We start from the raw sequence: 16,822 nt of genomic DNA on the forward strand, positions 1-16,822 counted from the left end.
ACGCGGCCCGACCTGCCCTGCCTGGGGGCCTGGGGTACGGTGCCCAGCCGCTGGGTGTCAGCGGGGCAGAAGTCCTAGGCAGTGCCTGGGTGAGCCCAGGTGAGCCCCCTTGAGCCGAGCCCAACTTTTCTGAGAGCTGCGTTTGCGGCGGAGGAAGGGGAGGCGGGGGAGGAGGGCCTAGGGCTGGGCAGACGCAGGGCTGGGCCCCGGGCTGCTTGCTCCCACAGGGTGAAGCGCCCAGACAAGGACACCCTGGTTCCAGTTGTCCCGGGCGATGACAGAGCCCTCTGCCAGGACAAAGGCTGGACAAAGGCGGCCTGTTTAATGCCCGGCCTCCCTTCCCCCGCAGCCAGCTGCCCCGCTGGCCCCAGGGTGATGGAATGTAGGGGAGTTGGTCTCCTGAGAACTGGTGATGTTGCAGTGGCCCGGCCCAGCCCAGTGTGGAGGGCAGTGGTCCCTGTTTTGGGGGGTGAGGGTGGGTAGCGATGGGTGGGAGTCCGGCTGGAGGAGGCCCCTGGAGCTGGTGGGAGGTGGGGAGGGCTGGCCGTGGGAGGGGCTTCCTGTGAGAGGAAGTGCTCTGGGGTTTCAGGGCGGGCCTGGGAAGGCCTGGGAGCTGCCCTGACCTTTTTCCCCAAGAGGGCGGTGGACACCTGGGGCGGAGCCTGAGGAAAGGAGGGCTGTGTCCACAGGCACCCACCCCCTTCCCCCTTCCCAGGGACTGGCGCCATAGAGGAAGCCGATGGGGACTGCTCAGAACCCCCCCTTCCTTCCGCTGTCCCTCAGGCAGTGGAAGGGACTCCCCCTCGGTCCATCTGGCATGTGGTTTATTGGGGGTCACTAACCTGATCACGTGTTTGGCTGTGGGGGGGGGGGGTCAGGCAGCAGCTCCGGAGGCCTAGGCTGTGGGCATCCCCCACGGTCCCCAGGGAGTGGGTGGTTTGGCACCAAGCACTGGAAGCCAACCTCGGTGCACCACTCCCTGTCTCCTCAGATGGGCAGCGGGAGGCCTTGGAGGCTGTGCCCAGGCTCTGAGCTGCCCTAGGGTGGCAGACAGGCTGGCCGTGGGTCCTAGACATGGCCCAGCCACTGAACTTTGTCCTCAGTGTTCCCGAGACCCCAGAGGACCACGGGTAAGTGCGCTGGGGCTGGGGGGTGGCGGGCTGGAGGGCAGAGGTGCCCCCTGCACCCTGGGAGAGGCCACCAGGAGCAGGGCCTGTGGAGGAGGTGGCTGCTGGGGTAGGGCTGGGTCAGCCGAGTCCTGACGCCCGGCCCACCTCCCATCTCGGCAGCCAGGAGCCCAGCCCCTACGATGAGAGCGACGTGCACGACTCCTTCCACCAGCTCATTCAGGAGCAGAGCCGGTGGGTGGCTGAGGAGGGGCTGGAGCTGCAGGAGCGGCAGCTGGGGGCCGGAGCCCCCCAGACCACAGGTGAGCCCACCCCGCCTGGCCGGTGCGCAGGCGCTGCGGGTGGGGCTCTGAGCCTTCCCAGCCTCTCCCAGCTGCGGGCCTGGGCTGGGGATTGGCTGGGGAGACCGCCGGCCGCTGCGTCTCCAGGACCTCCGGATCAGTCTTTGTGGTTTGCAGGCAGTGGCCGCCCTGTCCCACCGGGGCCGGAGGATGCCGGCGCGCACAGCACAGCCACGCTCCGCATCTTGGCCAGCATGCCCAGTCGCACTATTGGTGAGTGGGCCTCTCTCCCCTGGCCCGGGCGGTCGGACTTTCAGCGGGATCTGTGTTTCGTGGAGCTGGGCCCTTCGCCCTGCACCCTGCCGTCCACTGCCCGGAGGCCCAGCGCAGCCCCAGCGCAGCCCCAGCACAGCCCCGTGCGGCCTCGCTGGGTTCCAGAAACGACTCCAGAGTCCCAGGGATAAAAATAGGCTCTTGGGAACACAGTGGTGCCCGAGGTCTCTAGTAAACAGACTTCGTGGGCCCTAGCAGGGGTGGGGGCGGAGGGGCGAGGCCGGGGCTGCCCCTCGCCGACCCCCCCCCCCCACCTGCCCGCAGGCCGCAGCCGCGGTGCTATCATCTCCCAGTACTACAACCGCACGGTCCAGCTTCGACGCCGGGTCAGCCGGCCTGAGCTCAGGGGTGTGGGGCGCTCGGCCCGGCCCAGCCTTCGCCTCTACGACCTGGAGCTCGACCCTGCGGTCCTCGAGGAGGAGGGTGAGAGAGTGGGCCAGGCAGGGGGGTGGAGGGTGGGGGCAATGGGCAGAGAAGCCGAGCAGTGGGGGGGGCCTGGACTGTGAAGGGTTTGACCCATGTCACGCGGCACCCTTAAGTGTCCAGACCCCGCATGCCCATGCTGAGCACTTGTTTGCACACGCTGCTCTCGGCTTCGGGCTGGGATGGTGGTGAGCAGACCAGGTCCCGCTCTCTGGTGCCCTGTTTGTGCCCAGTAGAACAGACGGGAGCCAGTGAAAGGGAAGAGCAGATCCAAGCTCAGATGAGGGGACTGAGGAAAGGCATGTGGCAGGATAGGGATCCAGGGAGGCTTCCTGGAGGAAGTGATGCTAGAGCAGAGGGGCATGTGCAAAGGCCCTGAGGTGGGAGGCGGGTGTGGCGGTGCTAGAGGGCAAGGGACCGTGGTCATAACAGGACCAATGTCACAGGTCAGGCCTCAACCAGGTAGCCTGTGGCGTTCAGGGGCCCGGAGCTCAGGCACTGTGCTGGGGGCCTGTCTGTGTCCTCCCCAGTTTACTCAAGGCCCTATGGCAGGTAATGGACTGGGCGGGGAGGAGCGGGCTCTGGGCAACTTGTGCTTTGCAGTCCTGGCCAGGTGTCCGCTTGTCTGTCACTTTGGGGTGAGGTGGTGTCCCCTCCCAGGGTGGTAGCGAAGGTGGGAGAGAGGGGGGGCGGTGGGTCTACGGACCCCGACCCCCATCACCTCGCAGGAGCTGGTGAGGGGGGAAGTGCTAGGGGATGGGGTTGGGACCTCATCACTGCTGAGCAGGAGGGTGGGGGTGAGGCTCAGGTGGGGGTGGTCAGAGCAGGAGGCTTGTGGGGACCCAGGAGGAGAGTTAGGGTCCAGGAGGAGGGGCACTGGGCTCATAGGCTGGGAGTGGGTAGTGAAGACAGCTAGCGAGGAAGACAGGCAGGCACCGCAGGGTCTGGCTTGAATGGTGCGGGCCTAGAGCAGTTGTCTGGGGCTGGGGGGACAGGCGGAGGTCTGCGTTGGGGCGGGCCGGCAGGGGCAGACAGTCTTATCCAGGGGCACGGGCCCGGGAGGGAGGGAAGGAGGGATGCAGTGGGCCCTGACAGCCCCATCCTCCTGCAGAGAAGCGGCTCCTGCTGGTGAAGGAGCTGCAGGGCCTGACGGTGGCCCAGCGGGACCACATGCTCCGGGCGATGCCCCTGGGCCTGGCTGAGAAACGCTGCCTGCGGTCAGTGCCCGTCGGCCTCGGGCCGTCTCCAGACCCACTGCCATGGTGGGGGGGGCGGGGCGGCGGGTACCCCCTGGGGAGCGTCAGGTCCATCCCTGGCCCCGCCTTGATGCCACCTGTGCCCCCAGAGAGGAGAGCCGGACCCCGAGGGGGAAGCGGAGGGGCCGGCCAGGCCGGCGCGGGCTCCTCCCCTGCTGTGGCCGGCTCCGAGATGCCTGCGTCCTGGTAGGAGTCTGCTGTCCGCCGCGGGCCCTGGGCGGCCGGGCAGGGGTGATGGGGCCCCCATTCTGTGGCCGTCCCGTGTGTGGGGTATCCCAGCCTTCAGACCCGCCCTCCCCTCCACGGCACGGCCCCTGCACCTCTGAGCCTGGCCTCCCCTCGCCCCGGGGCTCAGGGCGGCCCCTCTTCCCTTCCCGCCTCTGTGCCTGCAGGCCCTGCACAGCCTGGGGCTCGGGCTGCTCTCGGGCCTGCTGGCCCTGATGCCCTGGCGCTACGCCCTGAAGCGGATCGGAGGCCGGTTCGGCTCCAGCGTGCTCTCCTACTTCCTCTTCCTCAAGACCCTGCTGGCCTTCAACGCGCTCCTGCTGCTGCCGCTGCTCGCCTTCCTGGTGGGCGTGCAGGCCGCCTTCCCGCCGCCCGCCTCTCCGGGCTCTGCCCCCAGCTTCACGGGCCTGGAGCTGCTCACGGGCGGGGTGAGGGCTCGCTCGGGTGGGGGGCGTCTGGGGCGGGGCCCCCCCTTCGAACCCCTCTTGGCACAGCTTCCTCCGGGGAGCCCCCACCCCTGCCAGTGCCGGGACTCCCGGGCGGGGTGGGGGGTGTGGCCCGCCACTCCTTGACCTCCGTCCTGCCCTGACTTACCCGGGGCCCGGGAGCCCCAGGATGGCTGTGGCCCTTTGTCGACCCCTGTGCTCTCCTCCCTGCCCCTGCCCTGCCCTCTCCTTGCCCTGCCCCTGTGGGCGCCTTTCCTCTGCCTTGTGAAGCCTGAAGCTGGGTCAGGGGTGGGCAGGGGGAGGGTCCGTGACTCCCCGGGGCCTCCTCCCCGCAGGGCAGCTTGAACCACACTGTCCTGTACTACGGCTACTACAGTAACAGCACGCTGAACCGGCCGTGCGCGCTCCCGCCGGAGGGTCAGTGTGGCCGCGAGGCCGACAGCCTGCCCTACAACATGCCCTTGGCCTACCTCTTCACGGTGGGGGTGGCCTTCTTCATCACCTGCATCACGCTGGTGTACAGGTAACAGCTGTCCCCCATGTGACCTGGGCTCTGAGGACGACTGCTCATTCATTCATTATGGATCCCTCCTTCTGCCCACACCCTCTCCCGTCCATCTGTCCGTCTGCCCTTTCATCCCTGTGTCCCTCCATCCATCCATCCATCTGTCCGTCCATCCTGCCTGCCTTCCATCCATCCATCCCTCCTTCATTAATTCTGTCCATCCTTCCGTCTACCCTTCCTTCTTTCTACCCGCTCATCCCCTTCCCATCTCCGGACCTTGGCTGTGCTTAGCTCAGGGCAGGAGGGTGAATGAGTGTGGGGCCCGTCCTCGAGGAACTTGGTGTCTAGGGGAGAAGACAGACCAGTGAGGAGGCTGGGAAGACGCAGTGCCCGAGGGGTGTTTGCGGGGCTGTTCTGGGCCGTCGGGAGGAGGCAGGCTGGCTTGGGAGGAGGTGATCGTGTCAGACAGGGGGGTTGAATACGGTTGGGCGGGGGAGAAGTAAGGAAGGTGTTTTGACTGTTGGGATAGGCCGTGCAAAAGGCCTGGGGTAAGTGGGCATATTCTGCCGCAATGTCTGTGTAGGAGGCGGCCAGCTCCGCCGGCGGGTCCCAGTGCAGCCATGTGTGGCTGGCGAGCAGCGAGTTAGACCGGTTGATGGAGGGTGACCGGCAGCCCGCAGCAGGAGGCCCAGAGCTCAGGGCTGGAGGAGGGGTGGGCGGCCAGCAGAGGGCCCGTCTCGCGCCCGGAGGGCTCCTCAGAGTGCGTGGTGGGTTCTGGCTGCGGGGAGCATCCTGACTGCCCTCTCTGTGGCCTCCGTGCCCCTCGTCACCTCTGTCCTGGCTCTGTCCCTCCCAGCATGTCCCGCTCTTTCGGGGAGAGCTACCGGGTGGGCAGCGCCTCAGGGGTTCATGCTGTCACCGTTTTCTGCTCCTGGGACCACAAGGTGACTCAGAGACGGGCCTCCCGCCTCCAGCGCGACAACATCCGAACCCATCTGAAGGTGAGCCGCTCGGGGGACCTGAGGCTGCTGTCCCCACCTGCTCGGCTCCCGCAGACTTGGCCCACGAGGCCAGAGCTGTGGGCGGGGCATGAGGGTGGGGTCTTGGCCTGTCGCCCCAGTTCCAGGGACACCAGGTAGCCCTGGGAATCGTCCTGGAGTTTTCCCCCGTACGACTGTCTCATCTGGGGCTGCCTCTCGCCCGCTGGCTGGGGTCAGTGTCCAGGGCCCTCGAGCATGCGGGAGGCTGTGAGCAGGACTGTGCTCGCAGCACGGGTCGGTGTACGTGCGGGCCTAGGGTGGGTGTTTGCTGTTGGCCTGTCCTCCATCCTGGGGCCTCAGTCCTCAGGTCGCCCTTAGCCCCAGGTTGGAGAACCTGCGGGGCCGAGGCTCCAGGGCAAGGGGCTTCGGGTGCTCTTGGGGCCCTCAGCCAGGATCCCCGGGGCTCCCACCAGCACGGACCCTGGCTTTGAGCCTTGGGCTCCTGGTCAGCCGGGGGGTGGGGAGGGGGCTGCTGCCTACCTCCAAGGCAGGGAGGGAGGCTGAGGCGGCAGGGCTGGGGGGGAGGGAGGATGGGGGCAGGTGGAGGTTGCGGTGGGGTGCCTCAGGACACAGTGGGAGCCCAGGGTGGGAATAGCTGGGGCCTGGTGGGGCTGGGGGGCAGGGTGTGGCCTCGAGACCCTGCCCTGTGTTCTCTTCACGCCCGGAGATGGGGCCCCGTGCAGCCAGGACGGACAGACGGCAGCACTGGGGGTGGGAGAGGCGGGATTCCCCGGGTGTCTGCTCCGCAGGGGCCCGTGTGCGTCTGCGTGTGCGCGGGGTCCGTGACGGGCTCGGCCGCCCACAGGAGCTGCTGGCGGAGCGGCAGCGGCGGCAGGGCCCCCGGAGCGCGTGCGGGCGGCTGCGGCAGGTGGCCGCGCTGGGGCTGGTGTGGCTCCTCTGCCTGGGGACCGCAGTGGGCTGCGCTGTGGCCGTCTACGCCTTCTCGGAGCTCATGATCAAGGTGCGGGCAGGGAGAGAACGGGCCACCCTGGGGCCCTGACTGCAGGGTCAGACCTCTGCTGAATTCGCCGGGCCCCGTGTCCCCCCCCCCCCCCCCCCGCCCACGCCTGCCACCCCTGGCAGCTTTTCCCCGGGGTGGCTCTCTCTACCTGCGCTCGTCTCTCCCTCCCCCTGCTGTTTCGGGTTCTCTTCTGACACCTGTGTCCCCACCCCCTTCCTGTGTGGTTTGAACCCGAAGCCTGGGGGTGGGGAGTATCTTGCTGGCGGGGGGGGGGTGCTGTGAGGTAGTTTTGCCCCCTCCTTCCACCTCGGTGGAGGGGCCCTCCTGGCCGCGGCACCTGCCAACCGCGGCACCTGCCGTGACCACTGCCGCCCCTCCTGCTGCAGAGCTCGGTGTCCGCTGATCAGGAGGGGGCACTGCTGGCCCTGCCCGTGGTGGTCTGCCTCCTGAACCTGGGGGCCCCCTACCTGTTCCGCTGCCTGGCGGCCCTGGAGCGGCAGGACTCCCCGGTCCTGGAGGTGTACCTGGCCATCTGCAGGTGTGTGGCTGGGTGGGGCGGGGGGAGGTGGCCTGGGGCGGGGCCTCTGTGCCCCGGGTCCCCCTCTCTCAGCGCTCCCCGCCTCCTTGTCCTCTGTAGGAACCTCATCTTTAAGATGGCCATCCTGGGCATTCTTTGCTACCACTGGCTGGGCCGCAGGGTGGGCACTTTGAAGGACCAGGTGAGGGTGGCCCTGGGCAGCCCTGGGGAGGCGGGAGGCCACGGGGGCCCGACGCGGGGGCTCCTCTGCGCCTTGGGGTGGGGGTGGAGGACCCTCCCCGGCTGGCTAGGTGGTGTGTCTGGCCCAGTCTGGGCGCGGGGCAGGGCCCCTGGGTGGGCTGCCGGGGTGGGCGGGGGGCGGGGCTGCGGCGTCCCCAGGGGCTGAGGCCCGTCTGTTCCAGTGCTGGGAGAACTTCGTGGGCCAGGAGCTCTACCGGCTCACGGTGCTGGACTTCATCTTCGTGCTGCTGGACACGCTGTTCGGGGAGCTGGTGTGGAGGTGAGGCCCTGCACGTGCTGCTGGGGCCCCTGGGCTCCCCACGCCCCCGGGAGGGCTGCGAGGCAGGCAGGGAGCACCTGGAGGTCCCCGCTCGGCGCGTCTGTCCGCTCCCGCGAAGCCTGTCCCGTGCGTGGTCGTCAAGCCGAGCAAAGCCTCAGACGGACGGAACGTGTTTTCGGGGGGAGGGAGGAGGGTTTTCAGCGAGGTGTCTGGTCTCCGCCTCACGCACCGAGAAGGGACGGAGGGAGGGACGCGGAGGGCGTTCTCCGAACCCTGCCGGGCGTGGGGCAGCTGCTACTTTTATTTAATTCTGTTTGTGTTTTTTCCCGGGAATATAGGAGTTGGATAATTTTAAAATGGGGTGTTGAACCGTCAGTAAAACTGAGGCCTGTTGTGCGCGTTCATACCCGAGAGTAGAAAAAAGACCAAGACCGGGTGGGGGGGCGCCGGGCTCCGTGGGTGACGCACGCAACTCTGATCTCAGGGTCCTGAGTTCAAGCCCCACGTTGGGTGTAGAGATTGGTTTAAAAAAAAGAAAAAAGACGGAGAGGAAATCAGCCGTAGCCCGGAGCCCCTCAGGTGGAGGCCCTCAGCCGGCTGTGTCCCCTGACATCCGCCAGGCGCCTGAGGGGCGGGTCACCAGCTCCGGGGCCTGCCCGCTGGGGATCGGCCTCTGGGATCGGCCCTCCCACGTGAGCCTCGGGGACTCCTCTGCCCCAGGCTCATCTCTGAGAAGAAGCTGAAGAGGAGGCAGAAGCCGGAGTTCGACATTGCCGGCAACGTCCTGGAGCTGATTTACGGGCAGACCCTGACCTGGTGCGTGTCTCCGGCTTGCGGCATTGCCTGGCCCCCGGGACGGCTGAGCCCCTTCCCTGCTAGGCCTGCAGCAAGCCCCTGGCTTGGGGGTTCTGCGGTGACCTGGGCCCTGACCCCTCACATCTCAGGGTGCAGGGCTGTGCCCAGCCTGGCCTTGGGGCAGTCTCATTGTGACCCTGAGCCCGGCCGTTGTCACTCTGGGGTGCAGCATGGGGGTCCTGACCCCGGCCTCCGGACTGCAGCCCGCACCCCTCCCTGCCTCCCCAGGCTGGGGGTCCTCTTCTGTCCTCTCCTCCCTGCCGTCCAGATCATCAAACTGCTGCTCATCTTCTACGTCAAGAAGGTAAGCGTGTCCCCTGGGACCCGGGAGGCCGGTGGGGCCTCGGGAGACTGTGCAGTCACCAGGCTGGGCCACGGGGCTGGGGGACACGGAGCCCTGGGTCTTTGGACCCCTCCCCTCCTCCCCTGGCCCCAGGAAATGGCTGACTGCCCTCCCCAGCATTGCTGCCTTTCCCGGGCTGGGCAGCATCCTGCTGGGGTCCGTGGTCATTGCCGGGTGCTCGAGGGGGCCAGCCGGGGCAGGGCCGGGCAGCCGGGCCGAGGGGAGGGAGCCCGCTCCTCTGTCCTTGGGCTGGGGTGTCCTCCGTGGAGAACCAACTTCTCCCTCTGGCCCGTCTCCTGGTCCATGCAGCAGGACCGTGTCCACGGGGGAGACCAGCCACCGGACGTGGCCGTCCCTATCAGGTCTTCCGTATATGAGGGACGGTGGACAGACCAGCCCTCGTGTGCCTCAGTCTCCCCTCCGTAAACCAGCCTGGCATCCTGCAGGCCCGCATCCCGGGACTGTCTGCCCCCTGGGGCGGGAGGGCCCCTCCCAGAAGCACCGCCCCCTTCCCCCTCCCCCTGTTGAGGCCCCCCACCCCCACCCCAGGCCCCAGCCGGCAGTGGCGAATCTTTGTCCCCAGACCAGCCTGATGGCCAACTGCCAGGCGCCCCGCAGACCCTGGCTGGCCTCCCACATGAGCACCGTCTTCGTCTCGCTGCTCTGCTTCCCCTCCTTCCTGGGAGCCGCCGTCTTCCTCTGCTACGCTGTGTGGCAGTGAGTGATGCTCGGCCTCGGTCGGGGGGTGGCGTCTCCCCGGGATCTGGGGCTGCGGCCTGGGGTGACGGGGCGGTTGCCTTCGCCCTCTCCCCGCAGGGTGAAACCTTCCAGCACCTGTGGCCCCTTCCGGACCCTGGACACCATGTACGAGGCGGGCAAGGTGTGGGTGCGCCACCTGGAGGCGGCGGGCCCCCGGGTCTCCTGGCTGCCCTGGGTGCACCGGTACCTGGTGGAGAACACCTTCCCCGTCTACCTGGTGTCAGCCTTGCTGCTGTGAGTGCGGGCGGAGACCTGCCGGGTGGGGGCCGCGGCCCGTCCCTCCGCACTCCTGTCCCTCTCCCCCCCACCCCCTCAGCCCGGACCGCTTGGCTCTGATCCCGCAGGGCCGTGATCTACCTCAACATCCAGGTGGTGAAGGGACAGCGGAAGGTCATCTGCCTCCTCAAGGAGCAGATCAGCAACGTGAGTGTCCCCCGCCCCTGCCGCGCTCTGGGGGCTGCCACCCCCACCCGGCCACCCAGAGGCTCTGTGGGCCACGTGACACATTCCCGCGTGTGGCTGGTACTAAGCAGAGATGGGGAGCATGGCAGCGGCCGCCCCGACACCCCCAAGGGGCAGGGCTCCAGCCGGGTGGGATTGCGGCTCAGGTGGGGAAAGACAGCATTTTAGGGCACGTGGCCCCGCGGGGGTCTCTGTGGGGGTCTTTGAGGTATTGGAAATTGCTTTTGGACTTCTTGGGGGACCCACATTTTCCAAACAAGTGGAGTAAGGGTGAAAGTGGGCCCGGATTTAGATCTTTTTAAATTTTTTTAAATTTACTGGAGATGGAGAGTGAGAGTGAGAGCACAAGCCGGGAGGCAGTGGGAGAAGCAGGCTCCCCACTGAGCAGGGACTCGATCCCGGGACCCTGGGATCATGGCCTGAGCTGGAAGCAAATGCTTTACCGGCTGAGCCACCCACGTGCCCCCTAAATCGGTTTTATTAAGCCCGTTGTAGTTTATCACCAAAGTGTGAGAGGCAGGGTGGGGCTCAGAGCCCAGGGTGCTGGGACCCCCACCGCACGGTCGGCCCCTGGGAATCTGCCAGCCCTGAGCTGCTCCAGCCCAGCCCGAGGGGAGCCCTTTCCCGCCTGGGGACTGTGTCCTGCTGGGGTCTGCTCAGCTGGACCTGCCAGTGACCCTGGGTCTCCACGGAGACGTGGGGGGTGTTCTGACCTCACCCCGGGCCTTGCCATCAGTCTACTCACGGCCGTTTCCCTTCGGGAGACTTTTTTTTTTTTTTTTAAGATTTTATTTATTTATTTGACACAGAGAGAGAGATCACAAGTAGGCAGGGAGGCAGGCAGAGAGAGAGGAGGAAGCGGGCTCCCTGCTGAGCAGAGAGCCCGATGCGGGGCTCGATCCCAGGACCCTGAGATTATGACCTGAGCCGAAGGCAGAGGCTTAACCCACTGAGCCACCCAGGCGCCCCTCCTTCAGGAGATTTTCACTGCCTGCTGGATGCTGGGCTACTGTGGGGCCAGCAGTGCCTGTGGCCCGGCGTTCACCTGGGGTCGGGGCTGCACCTCCTCCGGCGCGTGCTGGGGGCTCAGCCAGGGCAGGACAAGGCTTGGGGACAGTAGAAGGGGGCCCTGGCTGTTGGCTCATCAGTGCAGGGCCCGGATCCCAAGCAGGAAGGTCCCTTAAGGACAGCTCCCACTTCTCGGGGGGCTCAGGGAACACACCAGGAGCCCCGTCTGCTTCCCTTTTACCCCCAGGGAGCAAGGCTCGAGGCCAGGCATTCTGGCTGAGGTCTGGGTTTTTGCCACCTGGCTGCTGCCCTACCATGTGGTGCGTCAGGGCGCCTGTGGGGTCTGGGGTGGCAGTGGGGCCGGTGGGTGCACAGCTGCGCCGGGAGGAGGGTCCTAGCTCTACCTGCTAGCAATCTGGGAGCAGGAAGACCATTTTCCCGGCAGGGCCCTGTTGCAGACCAGGGCAGGGTGTGGGAGCTGCAGGTCTGGGCTGAGCTAGGCCCCCAGAGTGGCTCTTCCCGGGCTGGGCAGGGCAGACATGGCCCTCTGTACCCACTGACTCGGATGGAAGGGGCAGAGAGCCAAGGGCTATGGGCAGATTCCAGAACCTGGAAAAGGAAGGAAGGTTGCTTCCCGAGAGTCTCCAGAAGGACCCAGTTTGGTTGACACCTTGATCCTCGGCCTAGTGAGAGCCGTTTTGGACTGCTGACCTCCAGATCTGAAAGACGGATTTGTGTTGTGTTCTAATGACTGGTGTTCTAATGACCACCAGTCTCGTGGTCATTAGAACAGTAGAAGCTCAGACAGCCCCACGCTGCCGTCACCCTTATCTCCTGTTTACAGATGGTGACTCTGAGGTCAGACAGGAGGTAATTTGCCCAACAGAGTCAGTAAGTGGCGATGCCAGTTTTAAATGAAGTCAGGCTGACTCTGTGGCCTTCTTGTGCCCCTTATCACATGTCCTTTTTCGCCTTGGCCACTAGGAAGCTTAGATCCATCTATATGTATGCCCGTTGCCTGGCTCTTGGTTTTTCTGGCGTTTGGTGCCCTTTCCCCCCTTTAAACATTTTGTGCTTGTCATGTGGAATAGTCTGTTCTGGACAAACGGAGGGACGACTGTCCACTCACCCTTTGTGTTCTGGCCTTTCTAGGAGGGGGAAGACAAAGTCTTCTTGATCAACAGGCTTCACTCCGTCTACGAGAGGAAGGAGAGGAGCAGGTGAGGGGCCTTGGAGGGGTCGGGCACTTGGTGCGTGAGTGTTGGGGGGAGGGGGCCAGGGCTGGGCATCGTGCGGAGCTGGGGATGAGGAGGGAAGGGGCACGGGGCTCCCTGGCCGCCCTCCTTCCCGGCTCTCCTGCTCCGGCCTGGTGAAGACTGGCGAGAAAAGGAAACTAGAGAAGAAAGAAGTGTGCGTGGGGCAGGCGGAGCTGGGCGCCGGGGCCCTTTACTTCCTAAGTCGGAGTGCCCAGGAGCTGGCCCTCTCCGTCCCCAGGGGGTGCATGTGCCGGGCCAGGGGGGCCATCTGAGGCGCTGGGGCTCATCCCTGGGCAGCAGGGACCCACAGACTGAGCCGTCTGACCCCCGCTTCCCCGCCTCACCTACAGACACAGGGGAGGTCTGTCCGGCCCTTTGAGGCTGTCCAGACGCATCTTTACGCTCGGGACGCCTGAAGGCAGCTCCCGAGGGGGGCTGCTGGGTGTCTGGCTTCGGCCCGCCCGGAGGGACTCCTCAGCCTCCCACATACCCCCAGGTCCCTGGGGCTCCTCGCTGACTCCCCCTTCTGGCAGGGTTGGAAGAAGCCAGGAGGCCGAGAGGCTGGTGGACGATCCGGACGCCTGGTAGGACGGCGACAGGCCTGGAGGCTCTGCGTCTGCTCACAGGTGCGGCCTGTGCCGCCCTCCGTTCCCCTGGCCCTGTAGGTGCGGACGCCGACCCGGGACTCTGCAGCGCATCGAGGCTGGCACTGGAGGGTGGGCAAGTGGTGGGGGGGCCCCCGTGGATGGTGTCCTGCGGGGACTATTTATTCTGATAAAACGTGTTTTGCAAGATGAGCTGCCCCTGGGATTCTGTGCTCCTAGGAGGGCCTGCTGTGCCTTGTGCCCTCACCCGGTGCACAGCCTTGGGTGGAGGGCGTGGGAACCCCCCCCCCAGTTCCTCTTTCCGACTGAATGCTTCTCGGCACTCTGCCCTCCAGTGCCCTCCGCCGTGTGGGTTGGGGGCCGCCTGGTGCGGAGCGCAGGGTGCCCTCTGCTGGCTAAGCCCCAGATGGCAGGGTGGACCGCGGCATGGCTTGAAGGTTGCCCCTGACTGGCCTGTGCCAGCGAGCCAGGAGGGCGGCATCCAGGGCGATGAAGCCGTCAGTGCTGACACTCGGTGGTCATCAGGCCAAGGCACATGCAGGACACATTTAAGGAGAGGCTGGTGGGGATGAGCTCTCCGGGTCCAATGAGCCATGGGAAGAGGGGCCTGCCAGGCAGAGGGGCGGCCAGCACCCAGGCCTGGGGCAGGAGGGGGTCTGGCTGCCTGTGACTGGTGGTGTGATGACCCCAGATCCTGCCAGGCTGTTTGAGGGTCCTGTGGGATGCCCTGAACCTGAGTACGGGAAGGAGGGCTCAGCCGTCACAGCCCCAGCGTCCCGCATCTGCAGAAGCTGGGGCAGTGGCCTCAGGTAGGGAAGCAGGACGAGAGCACAGTGACTCATCCCATGGTGGGGCGTCCAGAAGAGGAAAGGTCAGGCCTGGGTGAGGCAGTGGGGAGGGCCAAGGTCAAACCCACAGTGGAGATGCCCCCAGCACCGGCAGTGTCCCCAGCTGGGCCCACACTCCCCCAAACCGCCTCTTTCTGAGATGGTTTCATGGGGGTGTTCCTGTTTGGGAGATGGGCGGGGATAGGTGCCATCTGCTGATGTGGCCTAGAGGCTCACTGGGCATCACCTAGACTTCTGTAGGTGGGCGATGGCACCCTTGGTGCCCCTGACAGCTCAGGCTTCCTGGGCTGGTCCTGGCCACGCCGGACCTGGAGCTTTGAGATCTTTGCAAAGAGCTCACGCTAGTCCCGGCAGCCGGTCCTCCCTGTGCCTCGGGCATGAGCACCGCGGGGGTGCAGCTGGGTGGCGGTCTCAGAAGGCGCGGGGCTGGCCGAGGGCTCTCTGGGCGATGCCACCCTTCCTGGTGCCTCCTGGCCACTTCTGGGTTGAGCTGGCCCTGCCATCCGCGTCGCCTGCCTGTGACAGGTGGCAGGCTTGCCCAGGTTCCTACAGGACTAGCGCTCTAAGCATCTGTCCCTCACTCGGGCAGTCGCACGTGCTGCTGTCGAGGGACTCGGGCTGTGTGCTGAACACGGACAACTGTTGACTTGAAGATTATCCCCAGTGACGGGGGGGGCCGCATCCAAGCAGTTGCAAGGCCTTAAGAGCAAAACCTAGGTTTTCCGAAGGAGTTCTGCCTGAGGCTGCCTGGCCCACCCTGCCACCGCGTGAGCCAGCTCTCCTTGTGTCGTCTGTCCCCCCGTCCTGCTGTTCTGATACCCGTGTGGCTGGGGTCCTCTGGTTAGTGCGTCTCGCCGGGTTCCCTCCGCAGTGGAGCCCCTGGGGGAGCGGGCCTGCATCTGACCCGTTAGCCGTGGGTCTTGGGCGTGTTCTGTGACCTTGCCCAGCTGTGACCTTGCCCAGCCCAGCTCGTCAACTCCTGCGGCTACTGGAGCACAAGACACAGGTCCTCTAGAGAGCTTAGTTAGCACCATCCTTGGCCCAGTTTTGCTTTAAAATAAAAAGCGGGCACCTAGATGGCTCAGTCGGTTGAGTGTCCAACTCCGTTTCCGCTCAGGTTACATCTCAGGGTCATGAGATCGAGCCCCTCGTTGGGCTCCACACTTGGCAAGTGCTGCTCCTCTCCCTCCCTCTTCACCTCCACGTTGCACACACTCTGAAATAAATCTGAAAAAAAAAAAAATGAGCTGTAATTGCCAACTGAACTTTTAGGAATTGCTATTCCAGTGGACGCGAGGCCCATAGCTGTTTCGGGCCGATGACGAGATCCGTCCACACCGCTGCTTCTTGGCCTTGGCTGCTCACTGGACCCAGCCAGGGGCGCACCCCCAAGGTTGCAGCTTGCACTGGTTTGGAAGGAGTCCTGGCACTGGGATTTAAAAAAATGTCCAGGGATGCCTGGGTGGCTCAGTCCTTGGGGGGCTGCCTTTGGCTCGGGTCATGGTATCAAGGTCCTGGGATCGAGCCCCGCTTCCTGCTCCCTGCTCAGAGGGAGGCCCGCTTTCCCTTTCCCACTCCCCCGGCTTGTGTTCCTGCTTTCGCTGTCTCTGTCAAATAAGTAAAATCTTAAAAAAGAAAAAGTCAGATCATTCTAACACACAGCTGGGTTGAGGACCACCGCTCCGTGCTATAGGCAGCATCTGATCGGGGTCTACTAAGCCCACTTAGGGGCTTCTGGAAACGTGCTTCTGTCTTTCACAGCCGAGGCACAGTCTCATACTGAGGTGCGGCGCATGGGGCTGGCAGATTAAGGACGACTCCACTGGGACTTGGGTGTAGGTTTTCCCTGGTCCATCCTGGATGTGCTGTCCCTGGGAAGAATCTTCTTGAAATGCCCGTCTCTGTTTTCGTTCCTGTCAGCAAGCAAGTGCTCAGCTCTCGTCTTTGTCACTAGAACCGGTGTTTGGCCTCCTTGCTGTTCAGACCCCGCTCTCTCTGAAGTCTTGCTACGACCCACCGCACCCTTTTGGTGTCTGCCGCTCCCCCACGATGTCATCAGAACAATTTCATAAGAAGTGTGGCTCCGCACCTGTTTTCTTGATTCTAGACACGGAGCCTTCTTTGCTACCAGGGGTACCGGGACCTCTGCTCCCCAGCCCGGTCTCACGAGCAGTCACTCCAGATCTCAGTTTACCTTGTCAGCCACCCATCCCCTGCTTCCCCCAGGCTGACAAAATCCAATCCGGCCTCCTGGGCCCGGGGCCGTGCCTCCTCCTGCAGGAAGCTTGGCGCAGCCGTTGGATGTTCCGAGGCCGTGACCTGGGAGAGCAGGGCCTCTCCCAGTAACTCTGGACGCGCCGGGCCCTGCTCGGCAGAATGCTCGCTGTGCTCTGCCCGCTGACTCCCGTCCCTCCTTTCACTTCTCCCGACCGGCGCCCCTTCAGTGCTGTCCTTCGGGACTTTCCGAAGAGGTCGGGCAGAGCCGAGAGCTCACCCCTCGTCCCAGGCACCCATTCCGCTGGTCTCTGAGCAGGGGTCGGAGGACACGTTGGCTTGCCTCCCAGAGACCGTCTTTACAACCCCGGTGATCAGAAGCACCGATGCTTGCCCAAGTGACTTAAGGTCCTGGTGTCTGGAGTGGGCCGGCTCTCCAGCTGCCCCCGGAGATGCCACAGGGACAGAGCCACGGCCTCCTGCGGCGCCCTGAGGTCCGTCCGCTCTGCCTGTGCAAAATGCTTTGCGAACGTCCCCTTTCACAGGTTGAGGCTACTTTACAAGGATATATGAATAAAATGTCCAGGAAACACAAAAGACCTTCATTACTCTCTTTGGTCCAAATATTTCCGAGACCCAAACCGGGTTGGCCCACGGGCCCCGGCTACATCTCCGATGCGGCGGCAGCGAGCTCAGCCTCTCTGCTGCGGCCTCTGGGTGATCAGCAGTAAGGCTTCAGGGCGAACTGCAAAGCCGCAAAACACACGGTAAAATGACAAGCCAAATAACAGAAATTCAGAGCTCATCTAATTACCTAAGGGAAACTCTCTAAGGATAT

General features: G+C 64.9%; 1 protein-coding gene across 1 annotated transcript; it reads left to right on the forward strand.

Moving 5' to 3' along the window:
* TMC6 (transmembrane channel like 6) lies at positions 1-12,957 on the forward strand. The gene is made up of 21 exons (XM_032870497.1): positions 1-99; positions 992-1,130; positions 1,290-1,429; positions 1,586-1,681; positions 2,006-2,164; positions 3,276-3,381; positions 3,510-3,606; positions 3,813-4,073; positions 4,427-4,614; positions 5,453-5,597; positions 6,442-6,597; positions 6,984-7,135; positions 7,235-7,316; positions 7,537-7,634; positions 8,355-8,450; positions 8,718-8,793; positions 9,416-9,549; positions 9,649-9,825; positions 9,936-10,014; positions 12,214-12,281; positions 12,851-12,957. The coding sequence occupies exons 2-21, from the start codon at positions 1,075-1,077 to the stop codon at positions 12,903-12,905; spliced, it is 2,421 nt and encodes an 806-aa protein (XP_032726388.1). The 5' UTR covers positions 1-99; positions 992-1,074; the 3' UTR covers positions 12,906-12,957.
* Positions 12,958-16,822: the final 3,865 nt, after the last annotated feature.

The sequence above is a fragment of the Lontra canadensis genome, unplaced genomic scaffold (assembly GCF_010015895.1).
Source record: "Lontra canadensis isolate GAN:19392208 unplaced genomic scaffold, GSC_riverotter_1.0 scaffold41, whole genome shotgun sequence".
Taxonomy (NCBI): Eukaryota; Metazoa; Chordata; class Mammalia; order Carnivora; family Mustelidae; genus Lontra; species Lontra canadensis.

Excerpts from the sequence above, each read along its gene's own strand:
- TMC6 (XM_032870497.1), top strand. The coding sequence starts at position 1,075 with ATGGCCCAGCCACTGAACTTTGTCCTCAGTGTTCCCGAGACCCCAGAG. Across the intron at positions 1,682-2,005 it reads CATGCCCAGTCGCACTATTG|GCCGCAGCCGCGGTGCTATC; the intron begins GTGAGTGGGCCT and ends ACCTGCCCGCAG. Across the intron at positions 12,282-12,850 it reads GAGAGGAAGGAGAGGAGCAG|GGTTGGAAGAAGCCAGGAGG; the intron begins GTGAGGGGCCTT and ends CCCTTCTGGCAG.